At 37.0% G+C, this 17,640-nt stretch overlaps 1 protein-coding gene across 1 annotated transcript; it reads right to left on the bottom strand.

Annotated features, from left to right (window-relative positions):
- Positions 1-14,882: 14,882 nt before the first annotated feature.
- On the bottom strand, positions 14,883-16,425 carry LOC110937253 (probable O-methyltransferase 3). Its single transcript, XM_022179648.2, has 2 exons — positions 15,476-16,425; positions 14,883-15,391 (listed from the first exon to the last, which is right to left on the bottom strand). The coding sequence occupies exons 1-2, from the start codon at positions 16,271-16,273 to the stop codon at positions 15,089-15,091; spliced, it is 1,101 nt and encodes a 366-aa protein (XP_022035340.1). The 5' UTR covers positions 16,274-16,425; the 3' UTR covers positions 14,883-15,088.
- Positions 16,426-17,640: the final 1,215 nt, after the last annotated feature.

Here is a 17,640-nt window from a genome sequence, read left to right as displayed (position 1 = left end):
CTAAAACAACCCTATCCCCTTGTAAAGGGGATACCGTCTACATTCCTTCCCTAGTTATTGGGAACAAACTTACTTTATCTTCCCTTGTATTGGGAAACCCTTTTTAGTTAATTACTGTTTATACGGAATGCAACCAACGGCACTAAACGCAACTCTATCACTCAAGTCCCTACTACATAATACCGATTAGTCGCCGGTGCCAGGCGAACGGGTTATTAGTTGATAGCGCTATTTAGGTCTTACCAGCCTCACACCGTGCCATGGTATGGGATCGGTCGTGAACTAATGTACTCAGGCATCCGTCAATGATGATAGAACATTGACATCGGGGCATCCTGCGGAAACGCAAACGGTTACCTAGTGTTCGGTATTGGAAAAACAGTTTAGTCGCTAACTTTTGGGGTAGCTCCCCATGGCATGTATAAACGGGTAAATTAACTGGTGAAACAAGTTTTTGGTAATTAAAACTGGACAACTAGTGAACTCACTCAGCATTATTGTTGACCCCTTTACTGCATGCTTTGCAGGTGGCCAGTGACTGGAGCAGCTACTTGGGATGTGTAGTGGTCGTCTGCCCGTGTGTTGGGCATTTATTATGCTTACCTTATGAACACTGTTTAAAACTATTTAATTATGCTTCCGCTACTTGTTACTGTTTAAACTTGAAACCTTAAACTCTGAACTTGATATTTGCTAATCTTATGGTTAGTAAGTATTACTTTCGTTATCAATTTAGTTATTCAGTATAATTGGTGGCTGGATCCTGGTCAGTCACGCCCTCGAAGCGGGTGTTACCCGCGGGTGGATTTTGGGGGTGTGACAGATTGGTATCAGAGCCATTGGTTATAGTGAACTTGGTTTTAAAAAGGGAAAAATCTTTTTGAGAAAAACCAGACTATAACCCGTGACTCGTGACGACACTACACTCCAAGTACAAGGCTCGACTTATCTGACCTCATAGCTCGGACCCATAGTTACTTGCTTAATTGTCTTATGCTTTCTGCTTTGCAATACGTACTAGTTTGCCTGATACACCTTCTCTCTTCTATCTCATTCTCGCTATGTTACGACATCACACTCATACTATGTTTTCTGGTTATGAAGACAATGAGTGGACGCGGACGAGGAAACGTCAACATGACTCAGGCTCAGTTCACTAACCTGCTCAACACTGTGGCTGCAGCTTTCGCAGCTCACCCTATAGGTAAACTCGATGTTTTAGGATGTTTAGATCCTACCGCCACATCGTCTTTTCGCCTCTAAACCTATTTCGCTTCACTCCTCACAACAGGTCAGCCTGCACCTGTGCAACCACGTGTCTGTACCTTCAAGACCTTCATGGATTGCAAGCCTCTTCCGTTCAGTGGCACTGAGGGTGCCATAGGTCTTCTACACTGGATCGAGAAGGTCGAAGCTGTCTTCGCTGTCTGCGAGTGTCCCCCTGCGAATTGGGTGAAGTTTGCTACTGGTACTCTAGAGGGAAGCGCACTTTCATGGTGGAAGGCGCAAATTCAGATGCTTGGTTTGGAGACTGCAAACGCTACTGTGTGGGAAGATTTCAAGGATATGATCAAGGAAGAGTACTGTCACAGGGATGACATCCACAAGCTGGAAAATGAGTACTATGAACTCAAGATGGTTGGGTCAGAGATTGAGACCTACACCAAGCTGTCCAACGACTATGCTGCTCTTTGTCCAAACATGTCTCGACCTATGTATCGAAGAATCGAACTGTACATCAAGGGTCTGGCTCCAGAAATTCGAAGCCATGTAACTTCAGCCAACCACACTACCATTCAGCCGATCGTTCGACTTGCTCACAAACTCACTGATCAGGCTGTGGAAGAGGGCAGGTTGCCCAAAAGAATCAGTGCTACTGTCGGAACTTCTAGTGACAACAAGCGTAAGTGGGAAGGAAATCAAAGCAAGGATGCTAACTCTACTCAGGCCCCAGCTCAGCCAAGGAAAACTGACAACAACAAAGGCACTCAGCAACAGGGTGGCTACCGGGGAAACTACCCTAAGTGCAACAAGTGTAACAGGCACCACAATGGGGCATGCAACAAGGGTCAGTGTCAGCGATGCCACAAGATGGGGCACGAAGCAAAGGATTGTAGAAGTCAGTTCCCGGCAAGACAGAATCAGCAACAACCCCAACAGCAACAGCAGCAGGGAAACAACAGAGCATGTTTTAAATGTGGGGCAACAGGGCACATGCGAAAGGATTGCCCTGAACTGAATCAGAATCGCAACAACAATCAGGGAGCTGGGAACAATGAGCAAAACAACAATGCTGGAAATGCAAGGGGAAGAGCTTTCGTGATTGGAGCTGGTGAAGCAAGGAACGATCCCAACGTCGTGGCGGGTAAGTTCCTACTTGATGATCGTTATGTTTCTGTGTTATTTGATTCCGGTGCCGATGCCAGTTATGTATCCCTTCGCATTAGTAAGAAACTTAAGCACCCGCCTGCATTATTAAGTTCTAAGCATACCGTCGAGATAGCTAATGGTAAGAACATCGAGGCCACGCACATGATCCACGACTGCACACTAGAATTGTCTGGTCACACGTTTAGTATCGATCTTTTCCCTGTCAAACTTGGAAGCTTCGACGTCGTCATTGGTATGGATTGGTTATCCAAACATCGCGCTGAGATCCTCTGTCAAGAGAAAGCAGTTCGTATACCTCGCCGTTCTGGTCAACCCCTCATCGTCAAAGGCAACAAAGGTGGAGAAGTCACAGGCATTATCTCGCTTTTAAAAGCCCAGAAGTGTTTGCAGAAAGGGCACACCGCTATCCTAGCACTCGTCACCAACACCCACGAAAAGGAAAAGAGGATTGAAGATTTTCCTGTTGTACGAGATTACCCCGAGGTATTTCCTGAGGAACTACCCGGACTCCCTCCCCACCGTCAGGTCGAATTCCAAATCGAGCTAGCTCCCGGAGCAGCACCCATAGCTCGTGCGCCGTACCGTCTAGCCCCTGCAGAGCTGAAAGAGCTCGCTACGCAACTACAGGAGCTTTTGGATAAAGGATTTATCCGTCCTAGTTCATCACCCTGGGGAGCACCAGTACTCTTTGTCAAGAAGAAGGATGGCACATTCCGAATGTGCATCGACTACCGTGAGTTGAACAAGGTTACCATCAAGAATCGTTACCCTCTCCCGCGCATCGACGACCTATTCGATCAGTTGCAAGGATCGAGCTACTATTCAAAGATTGACCTGTGATCAGGCTATCATCAGCTGAGAGTTCGTAATGAAGATATTTCCAAGACTGCATTCAGGACTCGTTATGGTCATTACGAGTTCCTCGTCATGCCTTTTGGAATGACCAACGCGCCGGCAGTGTTCATGGATCTTATGAACCGCGTATGTAAGCCTTACCTCGACAAATTTGTGATTGTGTTTATCGACGACATCCTGATTTATTCGAAAAGTCAAGAAGAGCATGAACAGCACCTACGCCTTATCCTCGAACTCCTTCGCAACGAGCAACTGTACGCCAAATTCTCTAAATGTGACTTCTGGCTTCGAGAAGTCCATTTCCTCGGCCATGTAGTTAATAAGAACGGAATTCACGTCGACCCCGCTAAGATCGAATCGATAAAGAACTGGCCTACGCCTAAGACTCCCACTGAAGTTCGCCAATTTTTGGGTTTGGCAGGCTACTACCGCAGATTCATTCAGGGATTCTCGAAGATTGCACAACCCCTCACGACACTCACTCAGAAAGGCGTCGCCTACAAGTGGAATGCAGCACAGGAATCTGCTTTTCAGAGGCTTAAGGATAACCTCTGTAGCGCTCCTATTCTCTCGCTACCTGAAGGTACTGACGACTTTGTGGTTTACTGCGATGCGTCTATTCATGGGCTCGGTTGCGTGCTAATGCAACGCGAGAAAGTTATTGCCTACGCCTCTCGACAACTCAAGACGCATGAAAAGAACTACACGACGCATGACTTGGAACTGGGAGCAGTGATCTTTGCTCTTAAGATATGGAGACATTACCTGTACGGTACCAAGTGCACTATTTACACCGATCACAGGAGTCTCGAGCATATCTTTAGGCAAAAGGAATTGAACATGAGACAACATCGATGGGTCGAACTCTTGAATGACTACGAATGCGCCATCAAATACCATCCGGGCAAAGCCAATGTCGTGGCAGACGCCCTCAGCCGAAAGGACACTATACCAAAGCGCGTGCGAGCACTACAACTTACCATCCAGTCTAACCTCCCTACCCAGATTCGAAGTGCTCAAGTTGAAGCATTGAAGCCGGAAAACATCAGGGCTGAGTCTCTGCGAGGGTCAAGGCAGCAACTAGAACAGAAAGAAGATGGTGCTTACTATGTAGCAGGGCGCATTTGGGTTCCGCTCTTTGGAGGTTTACGTGAACTCGTGATGGACGAAGCCCACAAATCCCGTTACTCTGTGCATCCTGGTTCGGACAAGATGTACCACGACTTGAAGACTACATATTGGTGGCCTGGTATGAAGGCCCACATCGCAACATACGTCAGCAAATGTTTGACTTGCGCGAGAGTCAAGACAGAATACCAGAAGCCAGCAGGCCTACTCCAACAACCAGAAATCCCGAAATGGAAATGGGAGCAAATTTCCATGGATTTTGTTACAGGGCTACCTAGGTCTCAACGCGGAAATGATACTATTTGGGTAATCGTAGATCGATTGACCAAGTCCGTGCACTTTCTGGCTATTAAGGAAACAGACAAGTTTTCTACCCTGGCGGAGATTTACTTAAAGGAAGTAGTTTCGAGGCACGGAGTGCCAACCTCAATTATTTCCGACCGAGACGCTCGATTTACTTCGGAATTGTGGCAAGCTATGCACAAATGCTTTGGCTCACGTTTGGACATGAGCACTGCTTATCACCCGCAAACGGATGGACAGTCTGAACGCACCATCCAGACTCTAGAAGACATGCTTAGAGCGTGTGTGATCGATTTTGGCAAGAACTGGGAGAAGCATCTACCGCTAGTAGAGTTCTCTTACAACAACAGCTACCACACTAGTATTCAGGCAGCACCTTTTGAGGCATTGTACGGTCGTAAATGCCGGTCACCTCTCTGCTGGGCAGAAATCGGTGATAGTCAAATCACGGGCCCAGAGATGGTGGTAGATACAACGGAAAAGATTGCCCAGATCAGACAACGCATGGCGGCAGCTCGTGACCGTCAGAAGAGTTACGCTGATAAGCGTAGGAAACCCTTGGAATTCCAGGTCGGTGACCGGGTTCTACTTAAAGTCTCACCCTGGAAGGGTGTGGTTCGCTTTGGTAAACGGGGCAAGCTTAATCCACGATATATCGGACCATTCGAAATTACCGAGAAGATCGGTAAGGTCGCTTATAGATTGAACCTGCCTGAAGAACTGAGTGCGGTACACAACGTTTTTCACGTATCCAACCTGAAGAAGTGTTTGTCGGATGAAACACTTGTGATTCCTTTTAAGGAACTGACGATTGATGAACAGCTACACTTTACTGAGGAACCGATTGAAATCACTGATCGAGAGATCAAAATCCTCAAACGTAGCCAGATACCTCTTGTACGAGTCCGTTGGAACTCGCGGCGTGGCCCAGAGTATACCTGGGAGCGGGAAGACCAGATGAAGCACAAGTATCCCCAGTTGTTCCCTAACGAGAACCCCAGCACTGAAGCTACGAACGAATTTCGGGACGAAATTCCAAACTAACGGGGGGATGATGTGACACCCCGTTGAAACGCTTTCACTTACACTAGCTTGACAGTGGCTGCCTTAACTTTCGGGACGAAAGTTCCTAAACTTGGGGATAATGTGACACTTCGGATTTTCCCGGGAAACCCTTGTGATGTAACTTACATGTATATATATGTTAGTAAATGAAAATCTGAACTATTGTGTTACATGTTATGTGTGTATATGTATTTGTGATATATATGTGTATATATATAGGAGCCGAAACCATGAACCAACTCGAGACCCCTTGGTCTCGAGTGAACAGTAGAAATTGGGCCGGTTAGGGCCTTGTGACCGAGAACCCAACCCGGAAACCCCCTTAGCCCACTCGAGATCTTATATAAACCAACCCACCCCTCCCTTAACCATTTTTACAACACTCTCATACTCTCCTCTCACTCCTCCTAGCTTTCTCTCTCTAAAAACCCTAAAACCCTAAGTTTCTAGCAACCAAAATCATCTCCCCATTCCTTCATACCTCTCGGATCAAGTGAGCTATCAACAAGGAAGATCGGCCGAACCAAGAGACCACCCGAACACCCCTTTTCTCTCAACCCCGAGTAACCGGTTAGTGTTTATATGTTCATGGTTGTTGATGTTTGTTATGATTTTATGCTTGTTGATGTGATTAGAGGCTTTAGTATGAATATTAGGTTTGTATGTTCATAAATATGATAAGGGAGGTGATTACTCGACGATTTTTGTTGTTCATAGTTTTGGGTTATCCGATAAATGTTAAGGGGTTGGTTAGAATTGCATGTTCTTAGGATTTGTTTGTTAACGAATATGATTTCTATGATAGAATAGGTATTATGATCTTTGTCAAGAAATGATACATGGTTTTATAAGTTTCCTGTTTTGATTCGGGTTTATTGAGAGTTCACGAGTATGCTGATTTCTTGTTTATGTGTTTGAAGTTTTATTTGAATGATTGAAGAACACTTTGAAGATTTTTAGGATAATCAAATGGTGCATATTTTGATCTGTTTTGGTAAGAAATCAGACAAACAAACATGTTTAGTGGGTATAGTACATAATTCTCATGAAAATGAAATCCTATTGGCTAGTACTGTTTTGCAGGTTCTAGAAACTGTTTTATGTGCACGTAATCACGGTTGCGAGTCGCAACCTTTGGTTGCTACTCGAGACCACAGCAGGATTTGTCGAGACCTCCCGGTTGCGAGTCGCAATCAACACGTATCGATCCGATTGCGAGTCGTAACCACAACTGCTTTGTCGGAACCGCCGGTTACGAGTCGGAATCTCTGATTGCGAGTCGTAACCAAAGCATGACGAACCGAGACCTCGGTTGCGAGTCGCAACCTTGGTTGCGAGTCACCTCTGTCTCGACTGGGCTGTTATTGGGCCAAAGAACTTGTTGGATTGTCTGTTAACTGGACTGCTTGTGTAACTGTTACTGTTTAGGCCCAATACCCCAACTGTTCGTGTATTCGCATGTTATACGTGTTTGCTATATGTATTGCCATACGTGTTCGCTATGTGTTTACTCGTACCCGACTTGACCCATACTTGGTAACCATGTTAGGACGTGGTGACCAACATACTTAACCAAGTAACGTATCATACCGAGCAACCCAAGGTGAGTTCACAACTTAAAAGCATGCGTCCCGGTGGTTTGGGACACGAGACTAAAACAACCCTATCCCCTTGTAAAGGGGATACCGTCTACATTCCTTCCCTAGTTATTGGGAACAAACTTACTTTATCTTCCCTTGTATTGGGAAACCCTTTTTAGTTAATTACTGTTTATACGGAATGCAACCAACGGCACTAAACGCAACTCTATCACTCAAGTCCCTACTACATAATACCGATTAGTCGCCGGTGCCAGGCGAACGGGTTATTAGTTGATAGCGCTATTTAGGTCTTACCAGCCTCACACCGTGCCATGGTATGGGATCGGTCGTGAACTAATGTACTCAGGCATCCGTCAATGATGATAGAACATTGACATCGGGGCATCCTGCGGAAACGCAAACGGTTACCTAGTGTTCGGTATTGGAAAAACAGTTTAGTCGCTAACTTTTGGGGTAGCTCCCCATGGCATGTATAAACGGGTAAATTAACTGGTGAAACAAGTTTTTGGTAATTAAAACTGGACAACTAGTGAACTCACTCAGCATTATTGTTGACCCCTTTACTGCATGCTTTGCAGGTGGCCAGTGACTGGAGCAGCTACTTGGGATGTGTAGTGGTCGTCTGCCCGTGTGTTGGGCATTTATTATGCTTACCTTATGAACACTGTTTAAAACTATTTAATTATGCTTCCGCTACTTGTTACTGTTTAAACTTGAAACCTTAAACTCTGAACTTGATATTTGCTAATCTTATGGTTAGTAAGTATTACTTTCGTTATCAATTTAGTTATTCAGTATAATTGGTGGCTGGATCCTGGTCAGTCACGCCCTCGAAGCGGGTGTTACCCGCGGGTGGATTTTGGGGGTGTGACATATTTGACCGATTTTACTTTTAGCTAACTATTATAAGTTACACGGGTGACCTGTTATAAAACTAATACAACAAAATTTGGTATATGTTAATTAAATTGACACTTGATAGAAAACCTAAATAAAATTTACCTGAATTATACAGCAAATATTGTAATCACGATTCCAAGGTTAGAAAATTCAATTTCCATGTCTCTACATCAACATCAACAGCCTAAAGAATTCAAAATACATGAAACATGAATAGTAACTACAAAAGGGCACTATCAATTTAGGATCAATTAGTCATAATAGTTGCTAACAAAACATGATAAAGTACCTAAAAGAGAGTGCACCCTTATTTTACATACTGCTTATGACATATGCAAAAAGTATTCTTAAATGCATTTTCAAGCATTCTCCCTCTTTGGCATATTAATGGTTGGTACTACGATTTGTTTCTTTGATGAAGCGCTGCAGGCTGAAGCGGCATTCAAAACTGTATTCTATGTATCAAGCAACCTATTTTTCATCTCAAGAATACATACTTTTCTCAAACCATTTTACATTTTTCCAATTTGCTGTATGACCTAATCTGCCATTTTGAACTGACGGTGCGAATGAAATCCATCACTACTCTGAAACTGTGTTAATATAAACATGAAAATTAACCAAGAACGTTTACTTTTGGAAACACAAACAATAAGATGGTGACATTTTCCGCGTTGTTGCTGATGTTGCAGCTACGCCTTCTTCTCCTGGGTCAGCTTCATCCACACCTGCGTCTCTCGCTGCTTCTTAACTTGTTCCAAATGTTATAATCTCTAGGCTCAAAAACTACCAATATAAATACTAAATTTATAATTTAAACTATGTTCATAAGTTCGTTTAAAGCATACTTAACTCGTTCCAAAAGTGATGATATGAGACTTTCATCAAGATTCCAATAGATAGAAAAAAAGGTTATATGTTCACAATAAAAAAACACCAGCAAAGCATACATGAGGTAATAGTTGCAAAGAACTAAATAAGGGAAAGCCTAAAAAATGATTAACCAAAGTACGAAACCATAACTGAAAAACTGATAATGTGAATTTTTGGTTCAAAATTTACTGAACAACAGGTGAAAGACAACCGACAATACATATAGGGGCCTAAACATTAAAATCAACAAAACAACTTTAACATTCATCGTATTCCAAAACAACAAAATTTAACCTGCTTCAAGGAAATAGGAATCGTTAACCTCCCACATTCTTCCAGGGTCTTAACAATATTTAAACCTAATCTTATAATCGTAGAAGCATATAATTTTACATCACCTTGAATTGGCTTCAAACATCTATATAATAAAATAGGCCTGGCAATAAAAAACCATTTGGGTTTTTTGGGTTATTTTGGGTCATTTTAAAAATGAGGATGGGTCTGGATGAGTTTAGAAATAGTTAAGAATGAGTCAGGATGAGTTTATATGATATCTATTTACAATAATTCGTGAGTCAGGATGGACATTACGTTGGGTAAATGGGTAACTCAAAAAAGAGTATCACAGTCAGATTATTCATCCTATTCGAGTGTTCGTAGACGTTGGCTTCACAAATAAATAAAAATTTAAAAATAATAAAAATAATAAAAAATTTCTAAAAAATCAGATAAACAAAAAAATCTAAAAAATAAAAAATAATAAAAAATAAAAAATATTCTAAAGAGTAAATTACGATTTTGGCCCCTGTGATTATATCACTTTTACTATATTAACCCAAAATAAGAATTTTTAACATATCTGCCCCCATGATTTCTATAACTAACTATTTTGGCCCCTAAGTCTAGAGATCATGGGGGCTAAAATGGTTAATTATAGAGACCATGGGGGCTAAAATAGTTAGACTTAGGGGCCAAAATGGTTAGTTATAGAGACCATGGGGGCAGATATGTTAAAAATCCTTATTTTGGGCTAATATAGTAAAAGTGATATAACCGCAGGGGCTAAAAAGGTAATTTACTCTATTCTAAAAAATAATAAAAATCCAAAATATCTGAAAAATAAAAAAATAATAAAAATCCAAACAATTCTAAAAAATCCAAAAAAGAATAAAAAATCCAAAAAATTCTAAAAAATTATAACAATTCTAAAATATCAAAAAATAATAAAAAATAAAAAAAAAATCCTAAAAATCAAAAAAAAATCTAAAATAACAAAAAAATAATAAAAAAATAAAAATAAATAAAAAAATCCAAAAACTCCAAAAAAATTATAAAAAAATCCAAAAAATTCTAAAAATAAAAAATTCCAAAAAAATCTAAAAATTATAAAAAATGATAAAAAAACCAAAAAACTCTAAAAATTCTAAAAAATAAAAAAAGTCAAAAAATAAAAAAAAATTAGAAAATCGAAAAAAATTCTATAAAAAGTTCTTAGGATTTTTTAGAATTTTTTTATATTTTTGGGTTTTTTAATTTTTTAGAATATTTTGGATTTTTTAGAATTTTTTTAGAGATTTTTAGGTTTTTTTGGAATCTTTTAGAGTTTTTTGGATTTTTTAGAATTTCTATGATTTTTTTTATTTTTTAGAATTTTTTTAAGTTTTTATATTTTGATTTGATTTTTAGAATTTTTTTACTCTTTAGAATTTTTTGGATTTTTATTAATTTTTTAATTTTTTTGATTTTTCTTTTTGATTTTTTTGAATTTTTTGAATATTTTTGAATTTTTATTATTTTTTATTTTTATAATTTTTGGATTTTTTAGAATTTTTTGATTTTTTTGAATTTTTTGGATTTTTATTATTTTTTGGATTTTTTATAATTTTTTATAATTTATTGGTTTTTTTGGATTTTTATTTATTTTTGGATTTTTTTTAATTTCTTTAGAATTTATTTGATTTTTTTTAGTTTTTTGAATTTTTTGGATTTTTATTATTTTTTTGATTTCTAGAATTTTTTGGATTTTTTATTATTTTTTTATTCTTTAGAATTTTTATTTTTTTTATTTTTTTTAGATTTTTTTGGATTTTTTATTATTTTTTGGATTTTTTATTATTTTTTTTATTTTTTAGAATTTCGTTGATTTTTTAGAATTTATGATTTGTTAGAATTATTTGGATTTTTTAGAACTTTTTTGATTTTTTATCATGCCTAAATCCATCTTGACAGAAATCCATCTTGATTTTTTTAGTATTACCCTTAGAAGTTTTTCTAAACACAACCATACATTTGTAGAACTCAACTCACATGTGACAATCTCTTTTCTGTTTACCAAATTTTATTTAGTTAGCAACTAAAGTACATATACAATGTGAAAGTTCACTTCCTTTATAATCTTTTGAAATACCTAGACCGTAGAGTTCTTTTAATTCAATATTTTTATTCAATGATGCAATTAAGTTTTATCAAAGTAGAATTAATTAATAACAGATTAATAACCAACTACCGTGACTGGAATTTTAAAATTTAAAGACCATGCTAGTTTGGGATGGGTTGTTTAACGAATCGAATAATGAAGTTTTGAATTAATCGAATCGAATTTTTTGAACTTTTTTACCTGAGTTCGTATTCGATTAAGATATGAGTTATTCGAATTCGTGTTCAAATATCATGCCCAATTCGAAATTTTATTCGATTCCTATTTGAAACACTAATTCAAATAAATTTGATTTAGATCAAATTCACCTTAACTAATAAATTAATTTTCTTTTATTTTTATAACTACTACAAATTAATTATAAACGCTTTTAGGTAGCGTTTGATATTAAGGAATAGAAGGTGGAATGAAATGGATAATTCTGATGGAATGAAAAAAAAAACATGTTTCGTTATAAGTGGTTCCACAACAGGGCCGGCCCGTTAGAGTTTCCAATCTAGGCACGGGCCTAGGGCTTCCAATTTTTAGAAAGTTCTATATATTGCATATCTATTAGGCCCAAATAAAAAAGCAAAATTTAACAAATTTCGTTTTACTATAAGAGCCCAGATAAACATTGTTTTGAAAAAAAAAAAAAAAAAAAAAGGCTCACATACAAGGCCCACATTCAAACTAAATCATAGACATAACTACAACAATCATTGACCACTTGACCCCATCCCAAAGCTAAAAAATAAATTTTATTTAAACATATACTATATCTATACAATAAATATAACTTAAAAAAAATTAACTTCGCTAACTATAAACTTTATAGTTTATAATTGTCGGTCCTAATCCCGGGTAAAGGAGGATTTTATTCCTACATATGTTGAACAGGATAATTTTTCTAAAGGGCCTTCATTTCTTAGTTCGTTTAGGGTCTCCAAAAACGTAGTAACGATCCTGTTCCACAATGAGTATAACTCTTTCCAAATTCTAAAGGATTGGTTCTTTTCAGGCTTTAAGCTTCTCAGATAATACGCCTAAAAGTTGAGACTTTAAACTTTACAGAGATCTTAGCCATCGGGCGTTTGTCTAGCACACCCACAAATTTGGGATGTTTAGCATTCGATTCGAATTCAAGTCAAGTAATCGGATACGAATTTATGATTTTTAATTCTATTTGATTCAATATATATACATGACATGAATTTTTCTTTTTTCTAAATTTGGGCCAACTCTGAGGGTCTGTTTGGTATGAGTCAATGAAATAAACGAGAGAATGAAATGAACAAAGTAATGGAATGGACAATGGAATAAAATTGATCATTCCATTATAATGTTTGGTTACTTATATGTAAATAGAATAAATCACTACTTTGTATAGTTTGATACACAAAAAAAAAAGATGAAATAATGAAACACAAATTATAAAAAACGACAAGAATATAATTGTCCAAGTAGTAGTAGTATAATAATAGCAATAATAATAATATATTAATGGTAAAAAAAATAATAATAAAAATATTGATAATAATAATAGTATATTTCTTTTCCTTTGTTGAAGGAATGAAAAGAAAACACCCCTTAGCAAGGAATAAAAAAGTGAGTCCACCTTCAACTATTTTGGAGTTTGAAAAGGCCCATCAGACATGTATTGTTTCCCTCATCTTATGCCTTCAGTCTCTTCCAAATGTGCTCCCTAGACATTCCATCTTTTGTGGTTTTTTTTAACATCAAGGGTTGTTAGAGCATCCACAATAAGAACCATTAAAAACATTTAAAAACATGTACAGTCAGCTGGCACATCAGAAAAACACTCACCTTTCAAAAATATCAAAAACCCACCCAATAAGAAAACACAAAAACACCCAAAAATATTGCCACATCATCCCTACATTTACATTATAATATATATATATATATATAGAGAGAGAGAGAGTTTTGTTTTCCTTTGGCCCCACCCACTGACAAGTGCTTCATTTTTTCTTGTACGTGGAGAAGAAGTGTAAAAATGGATGGAAAAAACAAACCCAATAATGAAAAATGGAAAAACTCTCGATTTTTTTTTATTTTATCAAAACATCAACTAAACAAGTTGTGAGTTATTTTCTCAATATTAACCCTTAAAAACATCAAACACAGATCATCAAAACCATGTTTCAAATTCTTCAATCTTCCCAATGTACACACTTGATGATACACACATACTTTCAAACAGGTTAATGTCACTCATTACTCAAAGTTAAACGAATGCCACCCAAGATTTAGCATATCTACACGTGTCTCTCATTTTAAAGATTAACATTAACATTAACAATATAATTAAATTCTAAGATGTTACATCACTAGTATGGAACTTTAGTGAGGTTTTAAACTTTTAAGAGGACCCAATAAGACGGCCCAAAGTTCATTTTAAATCGGAATAATGGACCGACCCAGACTTGTTTGATCAAAAGTTTAGATGGATCGGACTATCTGAGTAATAGACAACCAAAATTATCCAATATGGTGTCGTTTGCCTCCACAATAATATCTATGTTATAAAACAAAAACTCTAGAAATCCATCCCCTAATCAAAATCAAAATGTCAGACAATATACCATTCAAAATCCAGGTGGAAATCATGAAGCGGTTCTTTGGAATCTCCCTCGTAAACCAATTCAATACGATTGTTCGCATAGTTTAGCACACGCCACATATCAAGAAAATTAGTACATCTCTAAGCCAAGGAAGTCTCTTGTTGTGCTTTAACGAGATGAAGAGGAGATGATGTTTGTTGTATGGATGATGGAGGGCGGTGTTCAAAATCCGTTTACAAAGCTATTCACCTGTTGCACACATGATAATCATGAAACAGTATCAACAGTACTGAAATTTAGGAAGAGTGGTGAGCCTGTGGCCCTGTAATTGAGTATATGGACCGTCATTATGAGCTGGTTATATATGACACCTACTCAAAACACTTCAATATATAATCTTGAGATTAATGGAAGAGGCTCATATTCTGTGTACATGGAAACACTGATCAGCCAGATTTTGCTACTTATAACAAAGGTAAACGCTACTTTAAAATGCGTAGCAAAGAACAATAGACCTTTGAAGCATACACGCAAGGTATAAACCAATAGCTTGGAACCAAGAGGTAAATTTGAAGCATACACGCAAGGTATGAACCAATAGCTTGGAACCAAGAGGTAAATGATTCGTGATCTCTGTCGGTAGGAGTTTGAATGGCTTTCTTGTTGATTTTGATTATGGTAATTGTAATTACTTAAAAATTACGTCAGTCAGGAGTCTTGACGCACTTGTGCTTTTAGATTTCGATTTCTATCTTGTGCGCTATATTTCTAACTTCGAACACATTGTATTAAATAGATAGACAAGACTCAGCCCAATATCAAGTATTTTGGACTGTCGTTTAACATCAGGCTAGAGAGACAAGTTTACATGATACAACGTTTAATACAAGTTTAGGTTTTAGAATTTAAGGTTTACCCATCTGATTTTAATTAACATAACATTTTTTACTTGTCAACCCTGAGGTTGGGATCTAGGGAAAAACCTCTATGAGAGACCTCAAGCCAAAGTTAGGAGTTATTTTATATCGACTAAAGCCACCTTCCAAGAACAATTTCTCCCACTCAACCTCGGTCCTTTCTCTTCCTGTAACCAAAACCATCATCAAGACGTCAAAAACCATCTTGGTTTCTGTTATTTCACGCCGGTCGTGTTTTTCATCTACCACCATATCTATTAAGATCACTTTTCCTTTATCACCTGCAAATCGAATAGCCTCCCTACACCGTTTTAGTATCTTCAACACGTTGTCGTCGCTCCAGTTATGCAAAACATTCTACATAAATAAATAAAAATATATCAAAACATTACAAACAAGCTAGCTAAGTTATTATCTTTGAGAAAATCATAACTGAATTACCTTAAAAAAGATGGCATCAGCAGATGGGATGGAGCTAAACATATCACCCCCAACATATTTGAGATTCCTAGTATCGATCATCTCAGCAACAACGTGTGGGAGGTCAAAAACAATGCAAGTCATGTGCGGAAAAGCTTCAAGGAGAATCTTAGCGTTGAGTCCGGTTCCACCTCCAACATCAACTAATGATTCCACACCTTCAAAGATCTCTTGACAATCCTTGACCACCAAACTCATCATCCGAGAATCACTTGCCATTGCATCATTGAATATCCCATTGAATCTAGGATTCATGTTGGCAAATTCCCACATAGGAATCCCATGAGCACTCTCAAAAACCGTTGATTCGTTCCCATAAAACCATTTCCCCAAGAACTGCCAAGGAGTGACAAAAACAGGATCTAGGATCAAATTAGCGAATGGTAATAAGTTTGGTACGCTTTGCGAGTTTTCATTAGTGTTCTTGAGAAGCAACTTTGATGAAGTGGTGAGAACATACCCTTCCTTGGCATTTTCGTCTTCTTGATCAGGAAGTTTGGTAATTGAAAAGAAGTTGGAGTGGATTAGCAGCCGCATCAAGCGATGCAAATGAAGGGTTTTGTCGATGGGGAGATTGAGCTTTGAAACAAGTTCTTGAATGGTGATCGGTTTTCCATGATTATGAATGATGTCGGGTATGCCGAGTTCAAGTGCACAACCTAGCGACATAGAGGTGGCATAGTTGAAGATGTGTCTATATATATGAGCCTGAGCTTCAAAGAGTTCATTTGCTTCCCCTTGGCTTTGGTTGAGATCCATTTAGGTTTAGACCCAACTTCAACTTCTCATAGTCATACCACTAAACACATTCAACTAGAAGTATATATGATACTTCTTCTGCTCTTTCTGTACATAAAATGAATAATATTTTTTAAAGTTAAAAGAATAATGCCAAAAGTAACAACACCTAAACCTTAAAATATCAATATTTGTGTGTATTGTCAACCTTTTATAATAAAGAACTTTGTATGGTTAATTTTTTTAATAAATAGAGTGTTTTGTTCCTTTTCTATTTACTTTTCAAGCGGTGCAAATTTGACTTTGAACAGTCGACGTTGAACAATACCAAGAACTGTCGATCTCGTCTCATTATAATATGAACATACGCTTGATGTATATTCAATTGCCACTCAACATCATGCACTTAATTATTTTGTTTGTTTGTTTACCAACAACATGAGGTTGACGTAGATAATTAAAGTTCCATACACAATTATATTTAATATTTTTTTTTTAAATTTCAGGGTAAATGATGTATATTAACATAGGGGATGATTCAAATGAAAACCACTTTTATTGTGAAAACTCGAAAACTAACTAAAAAAAGCCTAAAAAACACACAAAAATTTTTTTTTTCAATTTTTTTATAAAAATCGCTAGTTTTTATATATAAAAAAAAATTTTCAAAAAAAAAAAAAATTGTGTAGTGCACATGTGTAATAATACACATGTGTAGTACACATACATATGTGCAGTATTACACATGTGCACTACACAAAATTTTTTTTTTTTTTGAAATTTTTGTTTTATATTAAAAAACCTGCGAAATTTGGATTGCAAAAAAAAATTAAAAAAAAAATTTTGTATGTTTTTTTGGCTTTTTTTAATTAGTTTTCGAGTTTTCACAATAACTAGTGGTTTTCATTTGAACCTTACCCTATTAATATATTATTATTGTGTGAATAAGTGAATTATCCCTTTTGTTTTACCATTGTATATATATGTTATGGTGTATAATACATTAGGTGTGAATAAGTGAATTATCCCTTTTGTTTTACCATTGTATATGTTATGGTGTATAATATACTAGTTTAAGTCTCGTGTATTGCACAAATATTCTCACAATAAATTATATTATATTATTTAACAATGTTAAAAGAAATTTTTACATAGTACTTTAAATGAAAGAAGTGTTCTATTACTAATTGTGATTTTAATATAAATGAAATAATTATGCTTATTAAATCAAAATTGGTTTAAAACTTATTTAGTTAAATCAAAGAGTATAATGTCAAAATGGTCCATGAGTTTAAGGCACTCCCGTCAAAAAATAAAACCTTTTGTATCTAGATCCATAGGGTTTCATTTTTGTTGACATTTTCATCCAATTGGCAAACTGAGTTAGA

This window comes from Helianthus annuus, chromosome 4 (assembly GCF_002127325.2).
Source record: "Helianthus annuus cultivar XRQ/B chromosome 4, HanXRQr2.0-SUNRISE, whole genome shotgun sequence".
Lineage (NCBI taxonomy): Eukaryota > Viridiplantae > Streptophyta > Magnoliopsida > Asterales > Asteraceae > Helianthus > Helianthus annuus.
Note: the sequence above shows the minus strand (reverse complement) of the source record. Positions and strands in the feature narration are given on the sequence as shown.

Coding starts and splice junctions, on each gene's coding strand:
- LOC110937253 (XM_022179648.2), bottom strand. CDS start 16,273: ATGGATCTCAACCAAAGCCAAGGGGAAGCAAATGAACTCTTTGAAGCT. Junction 15,392..15,475: donor CTGATGCCATCTTTTTTAAG/GTAATTCAGTTA, acceptor TTATTTATGTAG/AATGTTTTGCATAACTGGAG.